Source organism: Littorina saxatilis, linkage group LG12 (genome assembly GCF_037325665.1).
Source record: "Littorina saxatilis isolate snail1 linkage group LG12, US_GU_Lsax_2.0, whole genome shotgun sequence".
In the NCBI taxonomy this organism is placed as follows: domain Eukaryota; kingdom Metazoa; phylum Mollusca; class Gastropoda; order Littorinimorpha; family Littorinidae; genus Littorina; species Littorina saxatilis.
This window is the reverse complement of record NC_090256.1, coordinates 67,866,866-67,892,488: the sequence shown is the minus strand read 5'-3', so window position 1 is coordinate 67,892,488 and position 25,623 is coordinate 67,866,866. Positions and strand designations below refer to the sequence as shown.

General features: G+C 42.7%; 1 protein-coding gene across 1 annotated transcript in view; it reads right to left on the bottom strand.

Annotated features, from left to right (window-relative positions):
* LOC138982632 (Fanconi anemia group I protein-like) overlaps nucleotides 1-25,623 on the bottom strand; it is a 63,058-nt gene that overhangs the window by 18,280 nt on the left and 19,155 nt on the right. Inside the window, exons 12-26 of the mRNA XM_070355958.1 lie at nucleotides 24,722-24,896; nucleotides 24,168-24,255; nucleotides 23,675-23,876; nucleotides 22,980-23,103; nucleotides 22,250-22,372; nucleotides 21,244-21,312; nucleotides 20,301-20,402; nucleotides 19,720-19,923; nucleotides 18,991-19,112; nucleotides 17,494-17,676; nucleotides 15,825-16,001; nucleotides 14,106-14,263; nucleotides 8,890-8,945; nucleotides 7,038-7,206; nucleotides 4,593-4,720 (exon numbers count right to left, since the gene is read on the bottom strand). Of these exons, the coding sequence (XP_070212059.1) occupies nucleotides 4,593-4,720; nucleotides 7,038-7,206; nucleotides 8,890-8,945; nucleotides 14,106-14,263; nucleotides 15,825-16,001; nucleotides 17,494-17,676; nucleotides 18,991-19,112; nucleotides 19,720-19,923; nucleotides 20,301-20,402; nucleotides 21,244-21,312; nucleotides 22,250-22,372; nucleotides 22,980-23,103; nucleotides 23,675-23,876; nucleotides 24,168-24,255; nucleotides 24,722-24,896 (2,080 nt within the window). The remainder of the gene's footprint in view (nucleotides 1-4,592; nucleotides 4,721-7,037; nucleotides 7,207-8,889; nucleotides 8,946-14,105; nucleotides 14,264-15,824; nucleotides 16,002-17,493; nucleotides 17,677-18,990; nucleotides 19,113-19,719; nucleotides 19,924-20,300; nucleotides 20,403-21,243; nucleotides 21,313-22,249; nucleotides 22,373-22,979; nucleotides 23,104-23,674; nucleotides 23,877-24,167; nucleotides 24,256-24,721; nucleotides 24,897-25,623) is intronic.

Below are 25,623 nucleotides of genomic sequence, written 5' to 3'. Positions count from 1 at the left end.
ACCCATCACAAGCAGATATGGATACTGGTACTGTGCGTCACTCCGCTGACATGGGTTGGGCTTTTGTCAACATTGATCAGCTCAATCTATTGCTGAAAGGTCTATATCCTGTACTGAATGCTTGTCTGATAGCAGTCTGATTATGAAAGAAGGTGATGCATCAGCCCAAGGATTTGCACAGGCCCTGCATCTGGAGTGCATATGAGTGTCCATTCAAGTCTGCAGTTGTTTACTCTTCTCCCGGTGTTTGCAACGCTTCGGGTGGTAAAGTTGCATTTTAAATAATCCGCGTATGACCATGTTGGTACATGGAAAGGGACATTCAGCTTTACAGAAATTTGCTGCAGTGTTAGGATTGAGCACAGAAATACTGTAATTAAAATGTTGCAACTTTTGAATGGCTTGATAGCTTTGTTCCATTTGTGTATATATAATTATGTAATGTTGTTGATGATTTGTGAAGCATCATTTCTATGCAATGGAATAAGAAATCAGGGCATCTGTTGGGTTTTTATGAGTCTGACAGTTTGGTTCTGATCAATATTTTCATATCAGCACAAACACAGATAATTGACTTTTTTAATGTTTTCATATGATTTTTTTTTAAATCAAAAAAATCTGATAATTTGATTATCAAATCATTTCCCCTTCATAGTTAAAGTGTTATTCTGGTTAAAAAAAAAACACCCCATTAATTCAAGCTCTACTGTGGTACTAGTTTACCGGGGTACTAGTGAGACTCTTTTACATGCTGTTTTCTCTACATGTAATTTGAGACAAAATGTGGTAATTAAAATGTTGTAACTTTTGAATGGCAAGATGGATTTGTTCCAATTTTGTATATGTTGTTTATGATTTGTGAAGCACCATTTCTGTGCATGGAATAAGAATACAAAGGATTCCTTGTGTTTTTATGAGTCCGACAGTTTCGTTTTGATTCATATCTGCACTAACATAGATGAGTTTTCAAATGATTTTTTAAAAAAAGTCCGGATAATTTGATCGTCAAATCATTTCCCCATCATAGTTAAGTGGTTATTCTTATAAAAACATATCAATTCAAGCTGAACTGTGCTACTAGTTTGAGGTACTGGTTGGAATCTTTCAAATGCTGTTTTCTCTGAATGTAATTTTCAGACAAACATCTGTAATTAAAATGTTGCAACTTTTGAATGGCTTGATGGATTTGTTTCATTTTTGTTTATGTTGTTTATGATTTGTAAAGCGTCAGTTTTGTGTATGGAATAAGAGTTAAGTGCATTGGTTGGGTTTTTATGAGTCTGACAGTTTGGTTCTGATTCATGTTTTCATATCGGTACAAACAAAGATGGCTGTTTTCATATGATGTATATAAAAAAAATCCTGATAATTTGATTGTCAAATCCTTTTCCCTACATAGTAAAGTGGTCATTCTGATAAAAACATATGAATTCAGGGTGCACTGTGCTACTGGTTTTTTTATGTACTGGTTCAAATCTTTAAAATGCTGTTTTCTCTGAATGTAATTTTCAGACAAAACGCTACAATTAAAATGTTGCAACTTTTGAAAGGCTTGATGGATTTGTTCAGTTTTTGTATATGTTGTTTATGAGTTGTACAGCATCAGTTCTGTGTATGGAATAAGAGTTCAGTGCATTGGTTGGGTTTTTATGAGTCTGACAGTTAGGATTTCATGTATTTTTCTTATCAGAACTGAACCGGTAACTGAAAATGCTAAATTAAAATAATATATTGCTTAGAAATGCTTTTCGATACACAGAATTATTAAACACACACATATTGCTGCAAAGAAGAAAAATTGGATCAAAACATGCACTGGTTCACAAACTGCAACATTTTAAAATAAGCACATTTTATAACGTTTTTCTCACATTTTGGTGAATAAAACCCCCAAAAATTGCTTTTCACTCAAAATTTTAAATGGTTTCCCTTAATTAGGTTATTCTGCTTGCAAAAATCAAACAAGCAGCAAGCTGTTTCCAAAATAAAAAAAAAAAGTGCTTGCCTACCCTGTCCCCCCTTAACCGGTAAAATACCGGAAATTACCGGTAAACGCGATCCCTGCCTACCTACACGGTGTGGACATTTCCTGGTCTTGTGCAGCATCAGACAAACGCATGCAAGAAATCGCAGTGGAGACGAAGAAAGACAGACTGATCCAAGAAGCACTTCGCTATACGCGTGAAGGATGGCCGCAGTACATCACCGAAGTTGAGGATGGATTGCGTGACTACTACGCAGTGCGCAGTGAACTCAGCGAGAATCAGGGTCTTCTTACTAGAGGAAAGCGCATCGTGGTCCCAGCTTCGCTACAGGACGACATTCTACGCAGAATCCACGAGGGTCATCAAGGGATCACTAAATGTAGAGAGAGGATGAAGGAAGCAGTTTGGTGGCCCGGAATCAGCGCCAGAATGAAGAAGTTGGTTGAAGAATGCAAGCACTGTCAGGAGAAGAGGCCATCGCAGACCAAAGAGCCATTGATTCCAACAGAGCTACCTCAGCGAACATTCCAGAAGTGCGGAGCAGATCTGTGTGAACTCAAGGGACAGTCATACCTTGTTCTTGTGGATTACTACTCCCGGTACATTGAACTGGCTCACCTCAAGACGATCACTTCAGCAGAAGTCATCAAGAACATGAAAGACATGTTTGCACGACAGGGCATCCCCGAGATACTTGTTTCTGATAATGGAACGCAGTTCACATCCGGAGAGTTCCAGATCTTTGCAAAGGAGTGGGGATTCAAACACGTCACTACAAGTCCTCACTTTCCACAGGCGAACGGTGAGGCGGAACGAGCAGTACAGACAGCAAAGAAGATACTGTCGCAAGATGATCCTGCACTCGCTCTTCTCATCTACAGAGACACACCTATTGAAGCCACAGGCTACAGCCCAGCACAGCTTGCATCAGGAAGACGTCTGAGAACAACGCTCCCAACACTGTCTGAAAACCTCGAGCCCAGAGTCTGCGAGAAATCAACAGTGGCAGCCAATGATGCAAAGGCTAAGAAGAAGAACAAACAGACATTTGATAGGCGTCATGGAGTACGGCCCCTAGATACGCTTCTTCCTGGTGACATCGTGATGCAGAAGCTGGACGGAGAGAAGAGTTGGAGAAGCCCAACAGTGGTGCAGCAGCAAGTCGCACCAAGATCCTACGTGGTGAAATCGCCACGAGGCACGTTTCGGCGCAACAGGCGTCACCTCAGGCGCTCACATGGTCTGCAGCCTGAGAAGTCCACTCCCTACTCCATTCCTGTCCAAACTGACCTTTCCCAACACGAAGCCCACATCCCCGTATCCAGTGACCAGAAGAGTGGTGCAAGTCACAAAGCACCCAGTCCAGTCCAGACAGGCTCTTACGTTCACAATGAGCCCGGCCCGTGTCCAGGGCCAGTGTCCAGCGACGTCTCCAGCAGCAGTGGTGCCAGCCCAGGTGACGGAGGGTCCGCCAGAGGTTCACCCCCAAGGAACACCGGCCAGGACGCCGGAGGGTCCACCTACAGTCCATCTCCACAGGGCATCATCAACAGCAGGCCGACACCGGTGACTACCCGCAGCGGCAGAGCCATCACCATGCCAGCCCGCTTCAAGGAGTGAACTGTACAAGACATCGCCCAAGCAGGGAAGTGAACTTATGTTATTCGTTAATTGTGCCTTTGCAAGCAAGCAGAATCAAAGTTGGATTCATGAACTTTAGTTACAAAAAGCAAAGTTGCTTATCTCCTTCCTCGGTTATCTGTGGACACTAAAAATTTAATTGCAAGCCACTTCGAAAGGCTTTATTTGTCAATCTCAAAGGAAGGGAGATGTCGCGTAGTCTATGTGTATTACGTCCCTTGATATGCTAATGAGCATCCGGGGGACTGGACACCGGCGTCGCCATCTTGGTCGCCATCTTGACATCATGCCTGAATAAACACCTTTCCAAACTATCCGACTGTTGGGCTAGTTGTGTGAGTATGACAGCTACATTATGCTAATAGCATAACGCTACACCCATGAAGCGTACCTCGTTACGACAACTTTACTAGAGTTGTGCACCTTGAATCACTGTGTCTCTGTCGCTCTCTCTCGTGCTCTCTGTCGCTCTCTGTCGTGCTCTCTGTCTCTCTCTCAGTCTCACCGCGTCGGACAACTCATAATCTTCACTCAGCTCTATTCACCCAAACAGATTATGTACATTCTTTGTTGTTTTCTTTATTTCTTCAATGATAATATTTGTGGATCGTTAGCCAAATGTCAGTTCGACTTTTATACCGCAGAATATCTCAATCGTTTTGCTGAAAAAAAGTAGTCCCCGAGTTAACGATAAATATGCAGATGACCTCTAAATTATTCAAATGTACTCTGAGATCAAAGACAATGACCAATGACAGGTGAGATCGAGACTCGGTTGTGATGGATAATCCATATGGTTGTGATGGATTATCCAGAATAATCCCCTCTACAGCTAACAGAGACAAAGAGGCAGGTCATGGGATAAATACAAATAATCAGAGATCTGAGCAGGTGAAAGGATACCAAACATTTCTAAATTATTTTCGTCATTTTATTTTAATTTTTAAGAGGTTTCAGTGTACTCACTTGCTCTACATCTCCTAGCTGACTGTGCAGATCCTGCATGAAGTCTCGCACAATGTGCGGCAAGTCCTTCATCTGTACCGACAGCTTCAGCAGACAGCCCAGCAGTAGCTTGCTGGTTACCATGTCGTCTGCACAACAGTGAATGCATCATGGTGAATGTACTGCCATGTATTTGTGTGTAATGGCACCTGTTTGTGTTGTGCAAATCAACAACGGAACAGAGAGATTAAACTTCTTTTTCATCGCACTGAAATTCTTCTGCAAGTGCTACTTACTCTTGACAAAGGAAAAATAAAGCGTGGGCAAAACAGAGGTGGTAGACCAATTGTCGTTTAGATCTCGTGATATGTTGTGACAAGCATGCACACACACAGACACAAACATACACCCACACACACAGACACCCACACACACAGACACCCACAAACATACACCCACACACACAAACATACACCCACACAGACACCCACACACACAAACATACACCCACAGACACAAACATACACCCACACACACCCACACACACACAAACATACACCCACACACACAAACATACACCCACACACACCATCCTCTGTACATTTTTGATCTGCGAGTTATTAAGGAGGTTAAATTCAGAGCAACATTTTTGTTTTGTGCTTTAGCTAGCTTTACACTACTAGCATCAACATAAAAAATAAACAAGAAGGGCAAAGCCCATACGACTCACATGCTTGACCTTGACCTTTACATGACCTTGACCTTCAGCTAAACCTAGCAATGACATCATACACTAAGAACTGCTTTACACATTTTTCCTACCTAAATACATGGGTCAAGGTCATCCAAGGTCATACAAGACAAAGCTGTTAATTCAAGACATAGGAAGTACAATGGTGCTTATTGGCTCTTTCTACCATGAGATATGGTCACTTTTAGTGGTTCACTACCTTATTTTGGTCACATTTCATAAGGGTCAAAGTGACCTTGACCTTGATCATATGTGACCAAATGTGTCTCATGATGAAAGCATAACATGTGCCCCACATAATTTTTAAGTTTGAAACAGTTATCTTCCATAGTTCAGGGTCAAGGTCACTTCAAAATATGTATACAATCCAACTTTGAAGAGCTCCTGTGACCTTGACCTTGAAGCAAGGTAAACTAAACTGGTATCAAAAGATGGGGCTTACTTTGCCCTATATATCATATATAGGTGAGGTATTCAATCTCAAAAACTTCAGAGACAAGAAGGGCAAAGCCCATACGACTCACATGCTTGACCTTGACAGCAATGACATCATACACTAAGAACTGCTTTACACATTTTTCCTACCAAAATACATGTGACCTTGACCCAAGGTCAAGGTCATCCAAGGTCATGCAACACAAAGCTGTTAATTCAAGACATAGGAAGTACAATGGTGCTTATTGGCTCTTTCTACCATGAGATATGGTCACTTTTAGTGGTTCACTACCTTATTTTGGTCACATTTCATAAGGGTCAAAGTGACCTTGACCATGATCATATGTGACCAAATGTGTCTCATGATGAAAGCATAACATGTGCCCCACATAATTTTTAAGTTTGAAACAGTTATCTTCCATAGTTCAGAGTCAAGGTCACTTCAAAATATGTATACAATCCAACTTTGAAGAGCTCCTGTGACCTTGACCTTGAAGCAAGGTAAACCAAACTGGTATCAAAAGATGGGGCTTACTTTGCCCTATATATCATATATAGGTGAGGTATTGAATCTCAAAAACTTCAGAGAAAATGGGGAAAATGTGAAAAATAGCTGTTTTTTAGGCAACATTTATGGCCCCTGCGACCTTGACCTTGAAGCAAGGTCAAGATGCTATGTATGTTTTTTGGGGCCTTGTCATCATACACCATCTTGCCAAATTTGGTACTGATAGACTGAATAGTGTCCAAGAAATATCCAACGTTAAAGTTTTCCGGACGTCCGGACGGACGTCCGGACGGACGGACGGACGGACGACTCGGGTGAGTACATAGACTCACTTTTGCTTCGCATGTGAGTCAAAAATGGGAAAAATAGCTATTTTTTAGACAACATTTATGGCCCCTGCGACCTTGACCTTGAAGCAAGGTCAAGATGCTATGTATGTTTTTTGGGGCCTTGTCATCATACACCATCTTGCCAAATTTGGTACTGATAGACTGAATAGTGTCCAAGAAATATCCAACGTTAAAGTTTTCCGGATGGACGGACGGACGGACGCCGGGACGGACGGACGGACGGACGACTCGGGTGAGTACATAGACTCACTTTTGCTTCGCATGTGAGTCAAAAAACAATGCCTGACAGCAGGTTAGAAACTTACAACACAAATTCAAACAAAAAGAAAGCGTAGAAACGTTTGCCTCAGTTTCGAAAAGGCGCAACATAGCCAATAAAAACTCAAACAGCGTTATTTCTGAACATTGTCTATTCCACTTACCAACATTGCCGTCCTGACACAGCTTCTTGACCCATGTGAACACCTGTTCATAGTCGGCCCCAGCAGGCTTCAGGTGAGAGGTCAGGAGACTGACGACGGTCATCAGGCTTCCCACGTCCTTCAAGTTGCGCTGGTCCTCGTCCGCCGTCAACACGTTGTTCACCAGTCGCTGAAACGACATCTTGAGTTCACAGTCATCAATATTCCAGTATTTTACCCTTTTTTTTTTGTTCACCAGTCGCTGAAACGACATCTTGGTTTTCACAGTCATCAATATTCCAGTATTTTACCTTTTTTTTGTGTTCACCAGTCGCTGAAACGACATCTTGAGTTCACAGTCATCAATATTCCAGTATTTTACCATTTTTTTTTTTTAAAAACAAATAAAAAAACAGAACAAATTTTCAACAGGTCTGTCTGGTTTTGTTTGCTTGGGACAGTTATTTGATCAAAATATAGCTGTTACTATGTATTACACAATGGGCAGGAGTGCAGTGTCATCTTCCGAGGGTAGCCTACCGCAGCGGCCTGACATCCTTCCCTGGAGTGTCTGTAAATTCACGAATGCGATTGTGAGGGTGCCCAGGTGTCTGACCAACACTGGTTGACTCATTAAATTGACAAGTCTGGCAGCGGAACGAAGTTCAGGGGTGGATGTTGCAGTGAGTGCTGGGACGGGGCGGCGTGAGAGCATACTGGGAGAAGGAACAAGCTTCAGGACAAGCAAGAGAGCACGAAAACAATAAAAAGAGAAGAAAAAGAAAAAAATGTATTACACAATATTTTGGTTGCTGTGATAGATGACTGCATTTTTTAATGTATTCTTTATGCTGGTTAATATACAGTCGAACCTGTCTTTAACGGCGTCCAAGGAACCAACCCAAAGTTGTCCTTCTAGCAGACCTGATTACCACTAAAATTTCCTGGTGTACAAATGAGGCTAAAAATGTGTACAATCAGAATTTTAAGGTGTACAATTCATTCTCGCGGTACACACTGTGCTTTATTCCCCCCTCAAACCCCATTATTTAAAGACTGTAAATACATGTAAGAAAGAATTTGTGCTGAAAGTAAATTAAAACATTTTTGTTGAGAAAAAAAACCCATACACTATTAGATATTTGAAAATGTGACACAAAACGAATGACAGCAAATTTTTATTTTTGACCTCTGAGGAAAATTTGCATCAGCTGCTGTCAGCAGTATTGAGTCAGCCCTTCATTTCTGTCACTGCACTGGTCAGTATTTTCTGGTCTCATACAGTCCTCTTTACACATTGCTTTCTAGGCTCACACAGTCCTCTTCAGACTTATATATATACTTTTTTTTTATAATTTTTTATTTTTTTTTGCATATGATTTTAATGTCTGGCGTATAATTGTACAGCGGTCTTCAATTTCGTAAGATTGTACGCAAATTTCGTACAGTAACCAGGTCTGTTCTAGACAGGTGGTGAGTACAGAAAGGTGAATTTTACAGGAGAGAACACGCGGGGATCCTTTCAGCTGGTTGTCATGGGCAGGTGGAGCTTTTCATGGGAGGTTGCCAAGGCAGGTTTGACTGTAATACACCTAGTGCCATCACTAAATCATGTCAAGTGGGAACATGCCATTGCGAACATGTTTACACAAGGCGAAAAACACACCAAAGGTATAAATAATATTAATGGAAAGTAACATTACCTGGACACAAGTAACACTGAACACTTAATATTTAATGTAACTAATTAATTTATTTGCAGAAAAGGTACCAAAATATTGCAGGACCAACATCTTTCCATTTGCATATGTATATGTGCACATGGATGCAGAATAAATGAAGATCTATCAACTTCAAATTTACACCTGTATACCTGAAACCTCTTGACATGGGCGTGGACATCCACCTCTTCATCCTCATCTGTCTTCACTGCAACATAAACATGAATGCAATCACTGCGAAGTAAATAAATCGAAAATTTCAACGATAAATTTTCATTTAATTACTATACTTACCCAACTCACATATATAGCACTAGAATGAATACCCGCTTCGCCGGGTACCCGGCTTCGCCAGAAAGAAGCAGAGCCGAATGATACCCGGCTTTGCCGGGAAGAAGTAGAGCCGAATACCCGGCTTCGCCGGGAAGAAGTAGAGGAATACCCAGCTTCTCTGGGATGAAAGCGTTGTGGACAGTGACCTTCTAAATATAGTAACGGGAATATAGATTGACGCCACACGAAGGAAGGGAGAAAAACGCAAAACACTGGAGAAGATAAGGAAGAGTTACTGGGAATGGATCTGGGAAGATGAACAGAAAAACCAAAATCGGTTCAGCGCTGCGCGCTGAGAGCATGTGTTGAAAATTCTCATCGACCAGGTTGTGTCCGGGGTCTACCTGAATATGCCCACCAAATTTGAAGCAGATCCATCGAGAACTTTGGCCGTGCATCGTGAACACACACACACACACACACACACACACACACACACACACAGACAGACACAAGTCGTATATATATATAGATTAACTTCCGTTTGATGCTTAGACATTGAAGCACTGACCCTGGTAACAGGGGGAGGTAACTCCCAAAACAAAACAAAACTTGTAGTCAAGGTTCGGTAGTTACCCTCACCGGCTGCCCGCTCATGCGCAAGTCATACTGCCGGTATAGTTATTCCCAATAAAACACCACCTTCAAAACAAAAACGTTTGCGGGGTAGGTAGGGAGAGACTCGGGACCTAGCAAGGCATGTTCGACCAAAGGAGAGACTTTCAGAGAATCCACTGTGGTTCTCTCCGTAAGTCTGGAATCTTTCAACAAAGCCTCCCGACGCCAGAACACAGACTGCGCATAGAGCTTGGCTGACGTCGCCATCTGCTCTGTTGTGACCTTCGCCAGTGCCGCGAACAACTTCACAACATCCTCTTCTTTAGCATCGTCACGGAACTTGAACGGTTCCAGAGAAGAAGAAATAGAACGAGAAAGTGCTCTGATAAGAGTCTCAGTAACTGATGAGAGTTCGAGGGAATACCTACCGGTCTCCTCAACTCCCATCATACCAGTCTCCGTACAAACTGAAAGCTTGTCTTTCCTGTACCCGTCCTTTCGCAAATTCTCCAACTCCGGGGTGACCGGAAGAGGTGAACTTGCAAACGAGAAAGTGGAAATAATGTTCCTTGTTTTTCCGAGAAACTTTGACTTGCGTGCCAAGTTAGACGGAACACGAGAACACTGTTGAGGTGAAGCCAGCCACGGGTGAGCAGATGACGGAGCGTCGCCATGCGCTGTTAACAGCGGAACGAAAGTTCCTTCGCCGGAACTCATCACCTTTGCCATTTCATAGGCGACGGAAGGAGATTCCCGAAAGCGGAAACGAGAATCAGTCTCCCTATTGCCTTTGAAATCGCCAAATGCAGAAGGTGGTGGAGCTACACGAGAAGAAGTAGCTGTCACCCCTTCTGCAAAGTATCTAGAGGTAACCTCAGCGGCCAAACTCAAAGACCGAAGAAATTTCCCCTCGACTTGAAAGTTAGACTCAACCTCAGAAGAGTCGTCCCGATCTTCGTCGAAGTCCATACCGTCAACGACAAAGTTGTCCGACGTAGACTGAACATTCCTGGAACCATCATTGAACCGCGCCGGAAATGATGATCCCCCAGTACCGGAACCTCGTGCAGCCGCACTGTGAGGAACCGGTAAGGAATGGTTGCTACCGGACCCCGGAACCGGAGGAAGCCGGCAATCCTGATGTGTGAACAACCGGAAACACTGAAGTGATATGCCCGGAAGCCGACACGTTCAGTCCCCCACCATCCAAAACTGAACGAGCGGAAGCGGAAGTGAGGAACGGATTGCCGTTGCCACCAACAACCAGAAACCCCACAGGGTTGTCGCCGGAAGTTGATGGCAGCGAACGGAAAGTGCCACTATTAACCGGAACGCCCCAAGGCGAACCAGACGTGGCCGGAAACCCCCTTACCGATGCACCGCGTGAGCGGATGCCAAGGCAGACGATCCTATACACGAAGAGCCGGTCGCACTGCCAGGCCCAACGAGACAGGTAGGGTAACCGTCAAGGCGAACTACACTTTCTGAGGGTGTGGTAAGCAGCGAACTTCCCAAGACACGTACCTCGTCGGCAGAACCCGACGGTTGAGGGAAAGTCACATTAGCAGAGGTCACGGTAGCTGACGGCCGAATCCTCGACATCAAGGCAGAGTCGCCTACTCCAGGTGGAAACGCCGGAATGGCGGAACAAGTCACGCCTCGCTCAAATGACAGCATCTCCCTCATCTGTTCCTTAAACGATGAAAAAAGCGTGAATATCTCTTCAAGAGAGACCGCCTGGCTCTCCTTGACCTTGGGAACAGGAGACAAAGTAGGCAAAGCACAAGGAGGATCAATGACGACCCGTACAGATTCCTTACTAACCGGGTCAAACACCTTGACAAAAGGTTGAGCAACAGGAGAAATTTTCTCTTTAGAACAAACTTTCTTAGCTTTGCCTTTAGAGGAAGAAGTAGAAGTAGAAGTAGAACTGCCCGGCGGAGAACCAACTGGCACCTGCCTGGCAGTGCTCTTACCCTTGTCCACCATGTTGTAACAACAAAAAATCCGTTAAGACGGAGCAGAAAGTTCAAACAACAAAATTTACAAAATGCAAATGGCGGCACAAGGCGAAAACAAAACAATAAAACAAGAAAGATCTCACCAAGCAAAGGCAAGATACGCCAAAACACCACGGGTCAATGGCCTTCTTAACAAAAGGCCAACGGCTGAAAAGCCGAGAAGTGCAACGACACGTCCGTACACCAACGTGTTGAAGAAGGGAATGACTATACCGGCAGTATGACTCGCGCATGAGCGGGCAGCCGGTGAGGGGAGGTAACTACCGGACGTTGACTACAAGGTTTGTTTTGTTTTGGGAGTTACCTCCCCCTGTTACCAGGGTCAGTGCTTCAATGTCTAAGCATCAAACGGAAGTTAATGCTATATATGTGAGTTGGAGTAAAAATATGTGATTTAATCGAGCAGCAGGTGTTAATACCCGCTATTACGAGTTAGTCGTGTGACAGAGTTTTCTTGCACACGAGACTGTAGATGTCTCACGACGGCGTAGCCGAAGTGAGACAGCAGCAGTCGAGTGTGCAAGAAAACTCTGTCACACGACTAACTCGTAATAGCGATTATGTCTCACAGCATAGGCATAGAAAGACAGAAATGAAATTTGGGGGACAAAATAACAGGCACAAAACAAGACTGAAAAAACAGAAATTAAATGAAGAAGAAAATGTGGCTTTCAGTTATATACAGGAGAACGGGGTTGGTGTTATTCTTTTTCCGTCAAACACGAAGTACACAGATAAAACGTGATTGACTGACCCAAGGCCTGTTGGCACACTATTCAGAATGCACAACAAAATGTAACAACACTTTGATAACCATTTTTCTACGTTCGTGATCACTTGAAATGAATACTGAAAACATAAGTGTTTAAGGTATAGTGACTGACTGAATGTATGTGAAGGTACAGACATGAGACCAGCAAATGTTCCAAAAGTAGGAAAGTAAGCCGGGGTCCAGGGGCAACGCCCCGGTAGGGGGTTCAGGGGGGCTTGCCCCCCTGACGGAAAATGAATGTTAGAATTACAAAGGCCATTTTGGGGCCTCTCCTGATAGCAAAAAAATAGATCATGCCTTTTTAAAAAGCTATAAAAACCACAAGAATAATATGTTTTAGCATTTTAAACACAAGTGTAATTTATAACAATCACACACACACAAAACTGACTTGAAAACTTTCAGAACCAACACATTTTTTCCACCAAGTCCGTATTTCACCACGCAGTGGCCGTTGTCGCACCACGTGCACACGGCCTGACCGGGAATGAATATCTTGGCGATACTGTCGCCAATGACCTGGCGCCTTTCTTTCTTGTTGATAATGACAGTCACTTCTTCTGACAGCCAGTTGGCTTTCCACTTGTTTTTCACACTTTGGTCGTCGATCGTAAGAGCTTCCACAGCCGACAAAACAATACGGAATCCAGACGCCATGCTTTTTCACCTTCGGCGTTTGGAGATCGGCAGCCAATCAAAACAACCCGCAAACCGCCATCGGTGAATAATTAGGCCTAGGCGATAATCGTCGGAGATCGACAGCCAATCAAACGCGACCCATGATACTGCTATGGGTTCACGCGAGTGCTGGGGTACGAATGCACTGACTTCAGACGCAGACAGCTTCAGCTGAACGGTTCATACCACCACCCCCCCCCCCCTTTTTTTTTCTCAACGAATTTGCATCGATCTCAAAAATGGTCTGTGAGCTAAGGAAAATATCGGAATTCCGATAAAATTCGGACCAGTCCCATGTCTGAGGTAAAAAAAATTCAGAAATAAATGCATAATCAAAATAATTGATTTCAGCATCAAAGCGTGTAACATACAATCTTGCACACGTTTGCTTTAGTAGTGGCAAAGAAGGAATGCGTGTGACATTACTATATACAGTACGCTCGTACAGTGGAAAAGAGTAGAGTGTAACATTCCTCACCCCACCCCCCACCTTTTCAGCCGATTTAAAACTCCCCTCTTTTTGGACCAAGCTTTTTCAGCTTTTCTGTTCAAAACGCCTGTAAATACACCTCCGTCTACCGGCACGGTTGGCCAAGTGGTAAGGCGTTCACCCCGTGATCGGGAGGTCGTGGGTTCAAACCCCGGACGGGTCATACCTAAGACTTTAAAATTGGCAATCTAGTGGCTGCTCCGCCTGGCGTCTGGCATCATGGGGTTAGTGCTAGGACTGGTTGGTCCGGTGTCAGAATAATGTGACTGGGTGAGACATGAAGCCTGTGCTGCGACTTCTGTCTTGTGTGTGGCGGACGTTATATGTCAAAGCAGCACCGCCCTGATATGGCCCTTCGTGGTCGGCTGGGCGTTAAGCAAACAAACAAACAAACAAACAAACAAACAAACAAACACCTCCGTCTATCTTCAAATTGCCTCTCTTGTAAGACCTGATTTTCTCATATTCTTGGCGGTCATATCCAGACAAAGAAAGAAGCCCGGCCATTTGCCTTACCTAGTGCAGCCAGACACTGCTTGATAGAATCCTCGCCCAGGTTGGAGGCCAGGGTGAAAACATGCACCAGCCCTTCCAGGCAGGACCCCACCATCTTCCGGTTTCTCTCCCTCCCTTCCATGGCCAGCTGGTTCTCTGTGTAGTGACTCAGGAACAACCTGAATGTGTCCGGTTAAAAACAGGCATAACCATGGCATTTAAACAAAGCGTTCACTTCAATGGCTAAATGTTTCCCATTCCCTGACCGACACTATTTTTTTCTCCTGACCTAAGAATTTTTTTGTAACCATTATTTTGCAGATTTTACAAGCAAAGTTACTCTTCTCCAACATCCGGTGAACACAGTTCTCACGATTACGGGTCAATAAAAAGCCACATATGCGCCAGTTTAAATAAAAAATAAAACATTTCAATCAAAGAAAAAAAAGGAACCGACCTGCCGACCCTATTTTGTTGTGCACTGCCATAAGAAAAACAAGTCGCGTGAAGCGATATAAAAACATTTAGTCAAGCTGTCGGCATTAAAGTAACAGATAAACACAATAAACAGTCATCGCCGAGACTATATTTAAGATAGTCTCGACTAACCACACCCAAAAATAGAGACTGGTCACGCTCGTCTTCGGTTAGCATGCAAACGCAGTGCTTACTTAACCTATTTTCTGTCATTCTGAGCACAGTTTTAGAGTAAACATGATATATGTATATATTTTTGAATTCAGGAGAAATTGAGGAATATGATGCAATCTTTTCTAAATCTGTTAGTGAAAATTCGATTTTAATGACAACTTTAATGAGCAAACTAATTAACTAGTTTTTAAGCCTCCAAGCTGAAATGCAATACCATAGTCTAGGCTTCGTCGAAGATTACTTCACCAAAATTTCAACCAATTTGGTTGAAAAATGAGGGCGTGACAGTGCTGCCTCAACTTTCACAAAAAGCCGGATATGACGTCAAGGACATTAATCGAAAAAAAGAAAAAACGACTGGGGATATTGAACCCACGAACTCTCATGTGAAATTTCATGAAAATTGGTCCAGTAGTTTTCTCTGAATCGCTCTACACACACACACACACACACACACACACACACACACACACACACACACACACACACACACACACACACACACACACACACACACACACACACATAAAACACCACCCTCGTCTCGATTCCCCCCATCTATGTTAAAACATTTAGTAAAAACTTGACTAAATGTAAAAAGAAGAAAAAAAGTGTAGCCTAAAATAAACCGGTGTCACGAACTGAAAACTCTGCCTGAACAATCCTTCTCATTGCGGTCAATGCGCATGCACTAACATGGGGAGATTAATCAGGTCGTGAACACCCTTACCCTAATCCTAACCCATGGTTCGTTCAGTCAAAGGGTCGCATTTTTTAAGTCCAAGATTGGCGCATGCGCATTGACCACAATGAAAAGGATTGTTCAGCACTGAGAGGTTTCAGTTCATGACACTGGAAGTGTCTTCCACTTTCAGTTCGCGTGTGTGTGCGAGAGAGAGAGAGAGAGAGAGAGAGAGAGAGAGAGAGAGAGAGAGAGAGAGAGAGAGAGAGAGAGAGAGAGAGAGAGATTAAAGCCAACCAAGAGCAATTTTTATTTTCTGTTTCTCCATCCAATGAAGAGGGTGTGTGTGGGAGCTAAATAGGAGCAATAAACTATGTGCAATACTACGCTTTTAGGTGTCAACTCACCTGCCCAGAGTACAACAGAGGGTGAAGCATTTCTTGGGGCTACAGTTGGCCCCGTCACAGGTTCCCTTGTCAGCCACCTGCTGCAGTTTCTGTAGCGCCACGGCAACCACATGACTGCCAAAGTCAGGGTTCCCTTGCAGCAGTTCTACTCCCTCCTTGTGATCTGGGGTTTCATCCCTGTAACAGTCACACTTCCAATCAACAGATGTCAGGGTTCCCTTGCAGCAGTTCTACTCCCTCCTTGTGATCTGGGGTTTCATCCCTGTAACAGTCACACTTCCAATCAACAGATGTCAGAGGACAGTAAAATTACTGAATTGATTTTGTATGAGGTTTGTTTTACGGAACTGCAAAATGGTCTTTTACCATTTATTCAAATTTGTTCATTCATAATTTGTTCTCCCTTGGTCTGATACCACATGTATGCTGTTCTTCTTTTAACTCCCCCCCCCCCCCCCCCCCCCTACACATCTCAAAATAAGCACTCACAGAACCAGTTTCATCTTGGAAGCCTCTCTCAACAAAGAAGCTACATGTTTTTAGACTGCTTCCAGAGAAAAAATAAACATATTACAGATGGTAAAAATTGACCAGTTTGCATCACAGTTAATGTTTACTTTACCAAGACAAAAAAACAAATTAAATCTGTCCAAAAATCAATGGCGTACCATTTTGCTGAGGGGGTCAAATGATCCAGTCTTTTCAGCCCAGGCGCAACCGTGCTTGCTGTTGTTTACATTTACAGTGCTTACTTCCCTTTGCTACAGGATCTTACCTAAACAAAGCTTGCAGCATGGCGACAACATAGGGCAGTGACAGGAGACTGTTGGGTGTCTTCCTGCTTGCAGTAGTTTAAATTTACAGCGCTTACTTCCCCTTGTTATTGTACACTGGATCGTACCCAAACAAAGCTTGCAGCATGGCGACAACACAGGGAAGGGACAGTCGTCTACATTTACAGCACTTAGTTCCCCTTGTTATTGTACACTGGATCTTACCCAAACAAAGCTTGCAGCATGGCGACAACACAGGGAAGGGACAGTCGTCTACATTTACAGTGCTTACTTCCCCTTGTTATTGTACTTACCCAAACAAAGCTTGCAGCATGGCGACAACACAGGGAAGGGACAGTCGTCTACATTTACAGCACTTAGTTCCCCTTGTTATTGTACACTGGATTTTACCCAAACAAAGCTTGCAGCATGGTGACAACACAGGAACGGGACAGTAGTCTTCATTTACAGCACTTAGTTTTCCATGTTATTGTACACTGGATCGTACCCAAACAAAGCTTGCAGCATGGCGACAACACAGGGAAGGGACAGTCGTCTACATTTACAGCGCTTACTTCCCCTTGTTATTGTACACTGGATCGTACCCAAACAAAGCTTGCAGCATGGCGACAACACAGGGAAGGGACAGTCGTCTACATTTACAGTGCTTACTTCCCCTTGTTATTGTACACTGGATCTTACCCAAACAAAGCTTGCAGCATTGTGACAACACAGAGAAGGGACAGTAGTCTACATTTACAGCACTTAGTTCCCCATGTTATTGTACACTGGATTTTACCTAAACAAAGCTTGCAGCATGGCAACAACACAGGGAAGGGACAGTCGTCTACATTTACAGCGCTTACTTCCCCTTGTTATTGTACACTGGATCGTACCCAAACAAAGCTTGCAGCATGGAGACAACACAGGGCAGTGACAGGAGACTGTTGGGCGTCTTCATGCTGCCCCCTGCTGGACGTGCTTTCTTTCCCCCACCGCCTCCAGCCTTCTCCTTCAACACGTCGTACAGCGCCTTGTACTTGCTGAACAGTTGGATCACCTGCTCGCAGTTTGCAACGCTATGGAAAATGAAACAAATTTACGGGAATGAAATCTAAAAAGGTGGGGAGGGGAGACTCCCATGCCTGAACTACAGCCAATTGTGTGGCTTGGTAGTAAACAGGCCAGTGCTGGATGTGTGTTGATTCTAAAAGAACGGTGTGATTAGTTGTTATCGCAGTGCAGTCTCTATCCATCAAATGACCATCCAACCTAACTGCATTGGTTGCTAAATAATAAACAAGCACTCAATCATGAAACATGTACAGAACTTTTTAAAGCTAGGCTACATATGATCACCCTTCATTTCCCTTTTTTTTTTAGACATCTGTAAATCAAAACTTTGAACAAGTTCTCTTGAAGAATCAATTATCCAAGGATCGATTCCATACACTACAGTGAAACCTGCCCCAGAGCCATCTCTTGGTAACGATCACCCCAAATGATCCCCGACAAAGGGTGTTTCTCTGGGTAATTCCCCTTTCCAAAAGCTATCACCTGTCTACAATGACACTTACAAATTAACATGCTTCCATTTGAAACTTCGAGGTCTTCATCGGGGATTGACGCCCGACCAAAGGTAATTGAAGCCCGACGGAGCTTCTTCAATTAGACTTTGGGAGGGCGTCAATCCACGATGAAGACCTCGAAGTTTCAAATGGAAGCATGTTAATGTTATTGTAATTCAATCTGACGACGATCTCTTTCCTGCTTTCATGCAGTTGTAAACAGACAGAATTGGTTCTGTTCTGTTCACACACTACTTTCAGTCCACCTACCTGCAAGGGTCAAGTCCCAAGAATTATGTCTCTGTATTCCTATCGTATCACTCTGCTCCTGTTTTGTTTTCTTTCACACACATTTTCCCTTCTTTTTTGACGGGTTTCTGGACAGCAAACTCTAAAACAAATTCTTTTCATCACAAAAGCGATCTTCGGAATTGACTGACGTAGTCCGGAAGAATTCATGCATCAACTTACGTCACGTATTCGACGTCATCACTTCGCATACCTTATGGTCTCGTTATTTCGTTGGCCTTCATATTTCCTACTTGTAAAATGACCCTCAAAGCTAACCGAGACTAGTTGAGGCTGTATCAATGGGCCTCGCCAGCAGGTTGTTAATGGATTTTTTAGCGAGTGGTTATCGACAAATAATGACCGGTAATTTTTAATGAGTTGGGGCATTCTGACCAATCACAGGATCTGTTTCATTAAAACGCAAACTTGATTGAATTACAATTGTCCTTGGTCACTGTCCCAGGGTGGTTGTTACAGACAGGTTCGACTGTCTCACCACATTCCTGCACATTTCCTCAGTCCTTGGCTTCTTACCTGAATTTTCCGGCAATGAAGTTGTGTTCCATAAGTACTTCGTAGGTGCCCAACAGCAGAATAGCAAAGATGTTGTTCCTCACTCCCACACTGTTTGCTGTGGAGAAGTCAGCTGCCTTGTCCTGACACATGTAGAAATGATTATATGCACAATTTCATAGAACTGTTTGAAAAATCTGTGTTAAAACCAAACATATAGCTATAGTACTTTATAACTAGACTAAAGCAGCCTAAGCTGCGTCTGTTTATAGTCTAAATAAATCAGGACAAAAAATTGAAATATACACAGGAAAACTAGTAGTTATTGAAAGCTATCCCACAAAATACAAACATAGATGTACGATATGCACCCATGTTCTGCGACTGCTTTCCCCAAACATTCCCCCCACCCTGGGTAACATTTGTATTCAGTGCTACAATAGTAACAGTGAGATTAATGTCAGTCTGATTCCTCTCATAGAATAGATCATATCTATAACCTATGTGTCATAGGTATTGCTGTGTGTAGCCGGTGTTTCATGGATCTGCGTTTGGGAGCTCAAAGCAGGCGGTATTAGACGCTCTTGGGGAATAAGGGATTTTATGCAGATGCTGTGATTTTCAATAATCCTCATCACTGCTAGCACACAACAGACAATTTCCTGCTTGTAGTAGGTTAGCGGGGCGCAAATCTTCCACAACGTTTGTAAATCCTGACAAGAGTTATTACCGGAAAACATCTATGCTCACCAGCTCAAAATCCTCCATGTCGGTCTGTATCATGCGTTTGGTCAGCGAGTCCAGCATGTCCTCCAGGCCAGACAGTCCCGACCCTGACCCTCCCTCCTCCGGGTCATCCTCCTCCCCCTCGTTAGAGTCGTCCTCGTCCACATTCTGCATTTTGATCATCTTCACTCTGTGCACACACTGCTGGATACACGACAGGAGGTGAGCCTGCAGGAGAAAGATTAGAAATTGATTTTTTTATTTGGACTGTATCTGAACAGGGCGAGAAACTCTTGTGATGAACTTTCAGTTTCAATACTAATTTAGTTTTCTCTTTGTCATTAACTCTCTGACAAACGAAAACAAAAAATGTACACTCATTTTACAACTACATACATAATCACACACAGTAAAAAAAATATTTAAATCCAAAACGATAGCATCAATTCAAGTTATCACAAATCAAATCTGCCTTCGACCACTCATATGAAGCAGATTCCTGTCCACCACAAACCTTCCACCTTGACACAGAACACATCTTCTAACCATCAACGATCACTATCATTATCATCCTTATCACGTTGAAATATCAAACAAAGGTGTACCAGAGGTTCTGCCAGAAAGACATTTTCCCCACTGGCAGTGATGCATGGCTCCAACTTGAGAGGCGGCACTGTGTCTTCATCCGACTCGTAGTATCGCTTCATCTGAAACATAAACAGAAAACAGATGAACAAACATCTGAATCGAGTAACGCCATCCAGTTTAGGCAACAAGGAGTACGCTTCTATTTCTAGCAAAATCAAACAAATTCTGAAAGTAAGGTAATTCCTGATAGTTTTGTGAAAATTCCAGTTGCTAATTTCCCTATGGAAAGCAAGTTTACATACAGTCCCGTGCTACCCATTTATTTTTCATTTCATTTTTGCTGCATGTGTGCATTTATGTTTACCAAGCTGTAAGACATTTCTGCCAGCATGAACTGTCCAGCACTCATAATGTTCTTTACATTGTGCCTAAGGTCACTGTGAACTGAATGTATCAGAAGAGGATTCATCATAAAACTTTTCACCTACATAAAATGGATTAATTCTTCCACAAACGTTTTGCATAGATCTCAAGTCGCTAAAACTCACAGACGGTTTAAACCAAAATGTATTCACAAACAAATCTAATAAACACAACAAGCTTTAAGTTTGTGATGATTTTGTTTTTAGGTTTTTATGGCGAAGAACAAAATAATTCTGGACTTCCTAAAAGTATTGTTTTAACTCATTGTCTCCCAGGTACGGATATATCCGTACCCACTCATATGGCTCTATCTGACCAGGTACGGATATATCCGCTAAATCTGTTAGTTTCAGTCGCTTCCTGTAACGTCCATCTAACGCCTGCATTCCAGCGTGTAGATATACAGTTACTACACAGTTACTACAATTCTGAGTGACCTGCTGCAGCACAGCTGGTCTTGGCTAAAAAAAACTTGGTCAACATAGGTGGGGTAGAAAGGGTTAAGGAAAGAGCTTTCCGTTTCAAGATCTGTATTACCTGTGTGAGTAGCATGTCCATTATACGAGCCTTCAGCTGTGTGTTGCGATTGAGCACATCTACCAGGCCCTGAGGTATATGACAAAAATATAAAATCAGTCAAACAGCAAATCAATTAGTGGAATCAATCAAGAACTTAAAAACAGAAATGATCTTAAACTGGCAGGTTATGTCTAATGTCAAAATGTTAGACTTCGGGTCATGTTTTCCTCCAACAGATAACCTACCACTGCATGTAATGTCAAAAGTGAAAACATCTTACAAATAACAATAAAATTATTATAAAACCAATCTGCGTGCTCTCCCTCTCTTTTTCTCTCAGACTGGTGAATTTCAAGATGCACTGGAACTGAGCTGTGAAATTATGAATCATTTGTGTGTATTTTTGCGTGCCTTCGTGCGAAGGAATAGAGGTATTTTCACATGCGGAATGACTGCCTTCGACCACTCATATGAAGCAGATTCCTGTCGACCACAAACCTTCCACCTTGACACAGAACACATCTTCTAACCATCCATGATCACTATCATTATCATTCTTATCACCTGTGGATGTCAAAATGAAATGTGTATTTTGGGGGGACTGTGGTCCGACACACTACATCATTTAATTGTCAAAAATGTCTTTTTATACAATAGAGCCCCTTTTAAGACCCGCCCCCTTTTAAGACCCACCCCCTTTTAAAACCCGCCCCCTTTTAAGACCAGCCCCCTTTAAGACCCGCCCCTTTTAAGACCCACCCCCTTCCCAATTTTAGACTCCCCCCTATTATGACCATGCTTTTTCCAATTTTCAGTTCATAGTCTCTGTAAAATTACCTCCATTTAAAGACTCCCTCCTTTGTACGACCCTATTTTCTCAGTTTTTGGAGGTATTAAAATGGGGGTTCCACTGTATCATAACATGGTTGACACATCACAGTCTGTCTAAATTGCAACATCACAGTTTGCAAAAATGGAAACAGTTTGTCTAAAACAACCAGAGTAAAGCATAACTCAAGATTACCTGATAAAGACACAGCCTGATGTCGGCCTGTCGAGATAAACACCTTTTCAGTATCCCCAGTATCTCTAGGCACAAGGCTTCATTGCTGGCTCTGTTGTACTGACCGTGAATTTCCACAGGAACCTGCACCCAAATAAAGTTAAACACACCAACCTTTAAAACAAACCTAGTGATGTTTGCATTAAACAGAACTTTCTGGGTTTTTTATCGTTTTTTATGTAAAAAAAGAAATAAATGTAAAAAAACGGAAAGATATCATCAGTTGCTCATGACAGTTTTTTGGTTTCTAAAATGATCAAAGTAAAACTATATAATGGAACCTATCTGTAACGACCACCCACAGGACCAATCAAAAGTCGTCAGCATAGACAGGTCACTATAGACAGGTACTTGCTATGGGCAGGTGGTCGCTTTTGGGAGGTGGTTACAAGGGTTTGACTACTATAGTCAATAGAACTTAGTTTGACTGGTCACAAGGTGATCGCTTTTTTGGTTTTTGGTTCCATGTATTCTTCTTGTCTTTTAGTGAATATGGCTTTACCAAACACATTGTGCAATCTCCAGAGAGAGGATTTCTGGAAAACGTCTATTTCAAATCACTAAACTTTGGTTATTAGTGTTATTTCACTAAAAAGAATGGAACCTGAAAACATTCCGATTCTGTTACTATACTACCGTAGCTATCTGCATAGACCAGGCTTCAGAAACTGCACGACAGTGTTCTCTTTACCTGACTGGAAGAAAAGGGCTGACTACTCTGGCTGGCCTGGCTGGAAGGGATACCACCCAGCACCTTGAAACTTCTCAGTATGGCAAGGTAACCCTGCACGCCAATCTTGCATTCGTCCAGTTGCCTGCAAACACAAAAACAACAACAATTTTACAATTTTTGACAAGGAGGTGGAAAGAAGTGGGGTTGTGCAATAATCACAATCATATCCCCTTCCCCCCTAAATGTTAAAATAGTGGTGGCTCATGCCATACTCCACCAAACTGGTATATATTTCAAAAGCCTCCACAGTAACATGTTTCATCACACCAACCAGTCAAATCAAGCATAACCAGGCCTGAAAGTGGCGAGTATTTTACTCGCCATGGCGAGTACAAACATGTAAATGGCGAGTAGAAATGTTAATCTACTCGCCAAATGCGAGTAAAGTTGCTGAAACAAATGGTTGGTTTGGCGAGTAAAAATACTAACATTTGCTCCCTGGCTAGTAAATTATGAGAAGTACTAGCCAAAGGCCAGTGCCCCATTTCGTGGACTTTGAGCGCTGATAACACACAGTAAAAACATTAAATTAAGAAAAAATATCAACTGTTTGGTTTGACAGGTTGCCAGTTTCTATTCAAGTATTTGGGAATTTTCACAAGAAAAACACCGAAATATTTCCAGTTAACATGATCACTGCTAACAGTACTCACCTAGAGAAGATGGACTTTCTCAGCAGCAGAATCAGCGTGTCCTTCAAGGACATCCTGACCTTGAGGAGTGGCAGCAGTGCCACCAAGAGGCCGTGGGCTGTATCCGGGGGCAACATGGGCAGGAAATCAAAGACCTCCCGCACCTTACCGATGGACTCCAGCAGAAACAGGGGTGCTGTCATCACAATTTCTGACAGCAGGCCTGTTGTAAAATCCAGGTGAATGTGAACTTTAAGCACAGCTCAAAATATTTAGATCATTACTCTCACAATGCCAGCAATTAATTTGAGCTGTTCTAGCGACTGAAGTTAGCTGCAGGTACTCTTCCATATTGTGGATAAGATGCATTTTTCCCTTAGTATATGTTTGAACCAAACAAATTTGCTTAATTGGGAATCTTCCAGAAAAAATGATGTCTACAAAATACAGACGACTAAATCCATGAAAAGACAAATTAATAAATGTATTGGCATGAAACAGAACTCAAACATACTGAGGTAATGAGAAGCAGGAGCCGTGGTTTCTGTCATCACACGATTGAAAATCTGACTCAGGATGTCCGAACGAACGATCTCATGACCCTGTGGGGAAAAGACATTAGAAAATTCAGGAGCATCACATGGTGTCTAAAACAGCTTAACGACTACACAGTTTTATCATCAAAGTTGTTTGCCAGGGCTGTGGTGCCTTTTCACTCAAAACGAAGTATTCACTCAAAACGAAATACCTTTTCTGGTTTGAACTGACAACTTTCAAATCAGAAAATTATTTTATATCATTTTAATACTACATGTACTGTTTTAATGTTTTTGATGTTACACTTGCCTGTTATTCAAATTTCTGGAATGCCCAACATGTGATGGAGACAATAATCAATCAATCAATCAATCAATATGAGGCTTATATCGCGCGTATTCCGTGGGTACAGTTCTAAGCGCAGGGATTTTTTTATTTTTTTATTTTTATGCAATTTATATCGCGCACAATTCAAGGCGCAGGGATTTATAGAGTTGCCTGTGTCAAAGCCAGCAAAGGCTAATCTCCCACCTTAAACATCTTGAGGAGAATCTTGCTGCCGAGCTGACAGGCCGCCTGGTTGGGAGACAATTGACCTGTGACCACAGTTTCCGGTCGGCCGAAGACGAGGCGAGGTCCAAAACTGTCCATCAGCAGAAAGCCCAGCTGGACCAGGCCCTGCACTACATGCTCCCAGCCTGAGGAGCTGTAAATACAAGGTGAGAATGAGTGCGAGCGCACACATACAAACTCACGTAAGCACACACACACACAGACACAGAAAACACACACACACACACACAGGTTAATGCTACCTATGATATGAAGCACATGACTCAATAGACAATTTTATGAAATAATTCTGTCAGGTTTGGATGGGTTGTGCAAGAGTGAATACCCTTGCTTTTCCTCTGACAAACAACTTCACACGTGCTCCTGTCCACGTGTTTCCGACACACCCCTCGCTAGTGATTGGCCCCTCTAATGCTTGCCCGAGTAAAAAACAAGGATATTCACTCATTCACAACCAATACAAACCCGACAGTTATTTTTGGAATATGGCTATTTCAGTTGCATTTGCTGTTCAAGAGATTGCTTTGCAAATGCACTTTCTTTCTTTCTTTCTTTATTTGGTGTTTAACGTCGTTTTCAACCACGAAGGTTATATCGCGACGGGGAAAGGGGGGGCGATGGGATAGAGCCACTTGTTAATTGTTTCTTGTTCACAAAAGCACTAATAAAAAAATTGCTCCAGGGGCTGCAAATGCACATTTCTCAAACAAAATCTCAAAAACCTGTTATGAAAAGGGCTAAAACCCCTGTACCATTTGACTATAATGTGTGCCACTAATAGATGAGAAGTATGAGTTACTTGCATCACATTTTTTTACCCACAGCTACCTTCAAAAATATGTTCAATGTGCTGTGTTTTT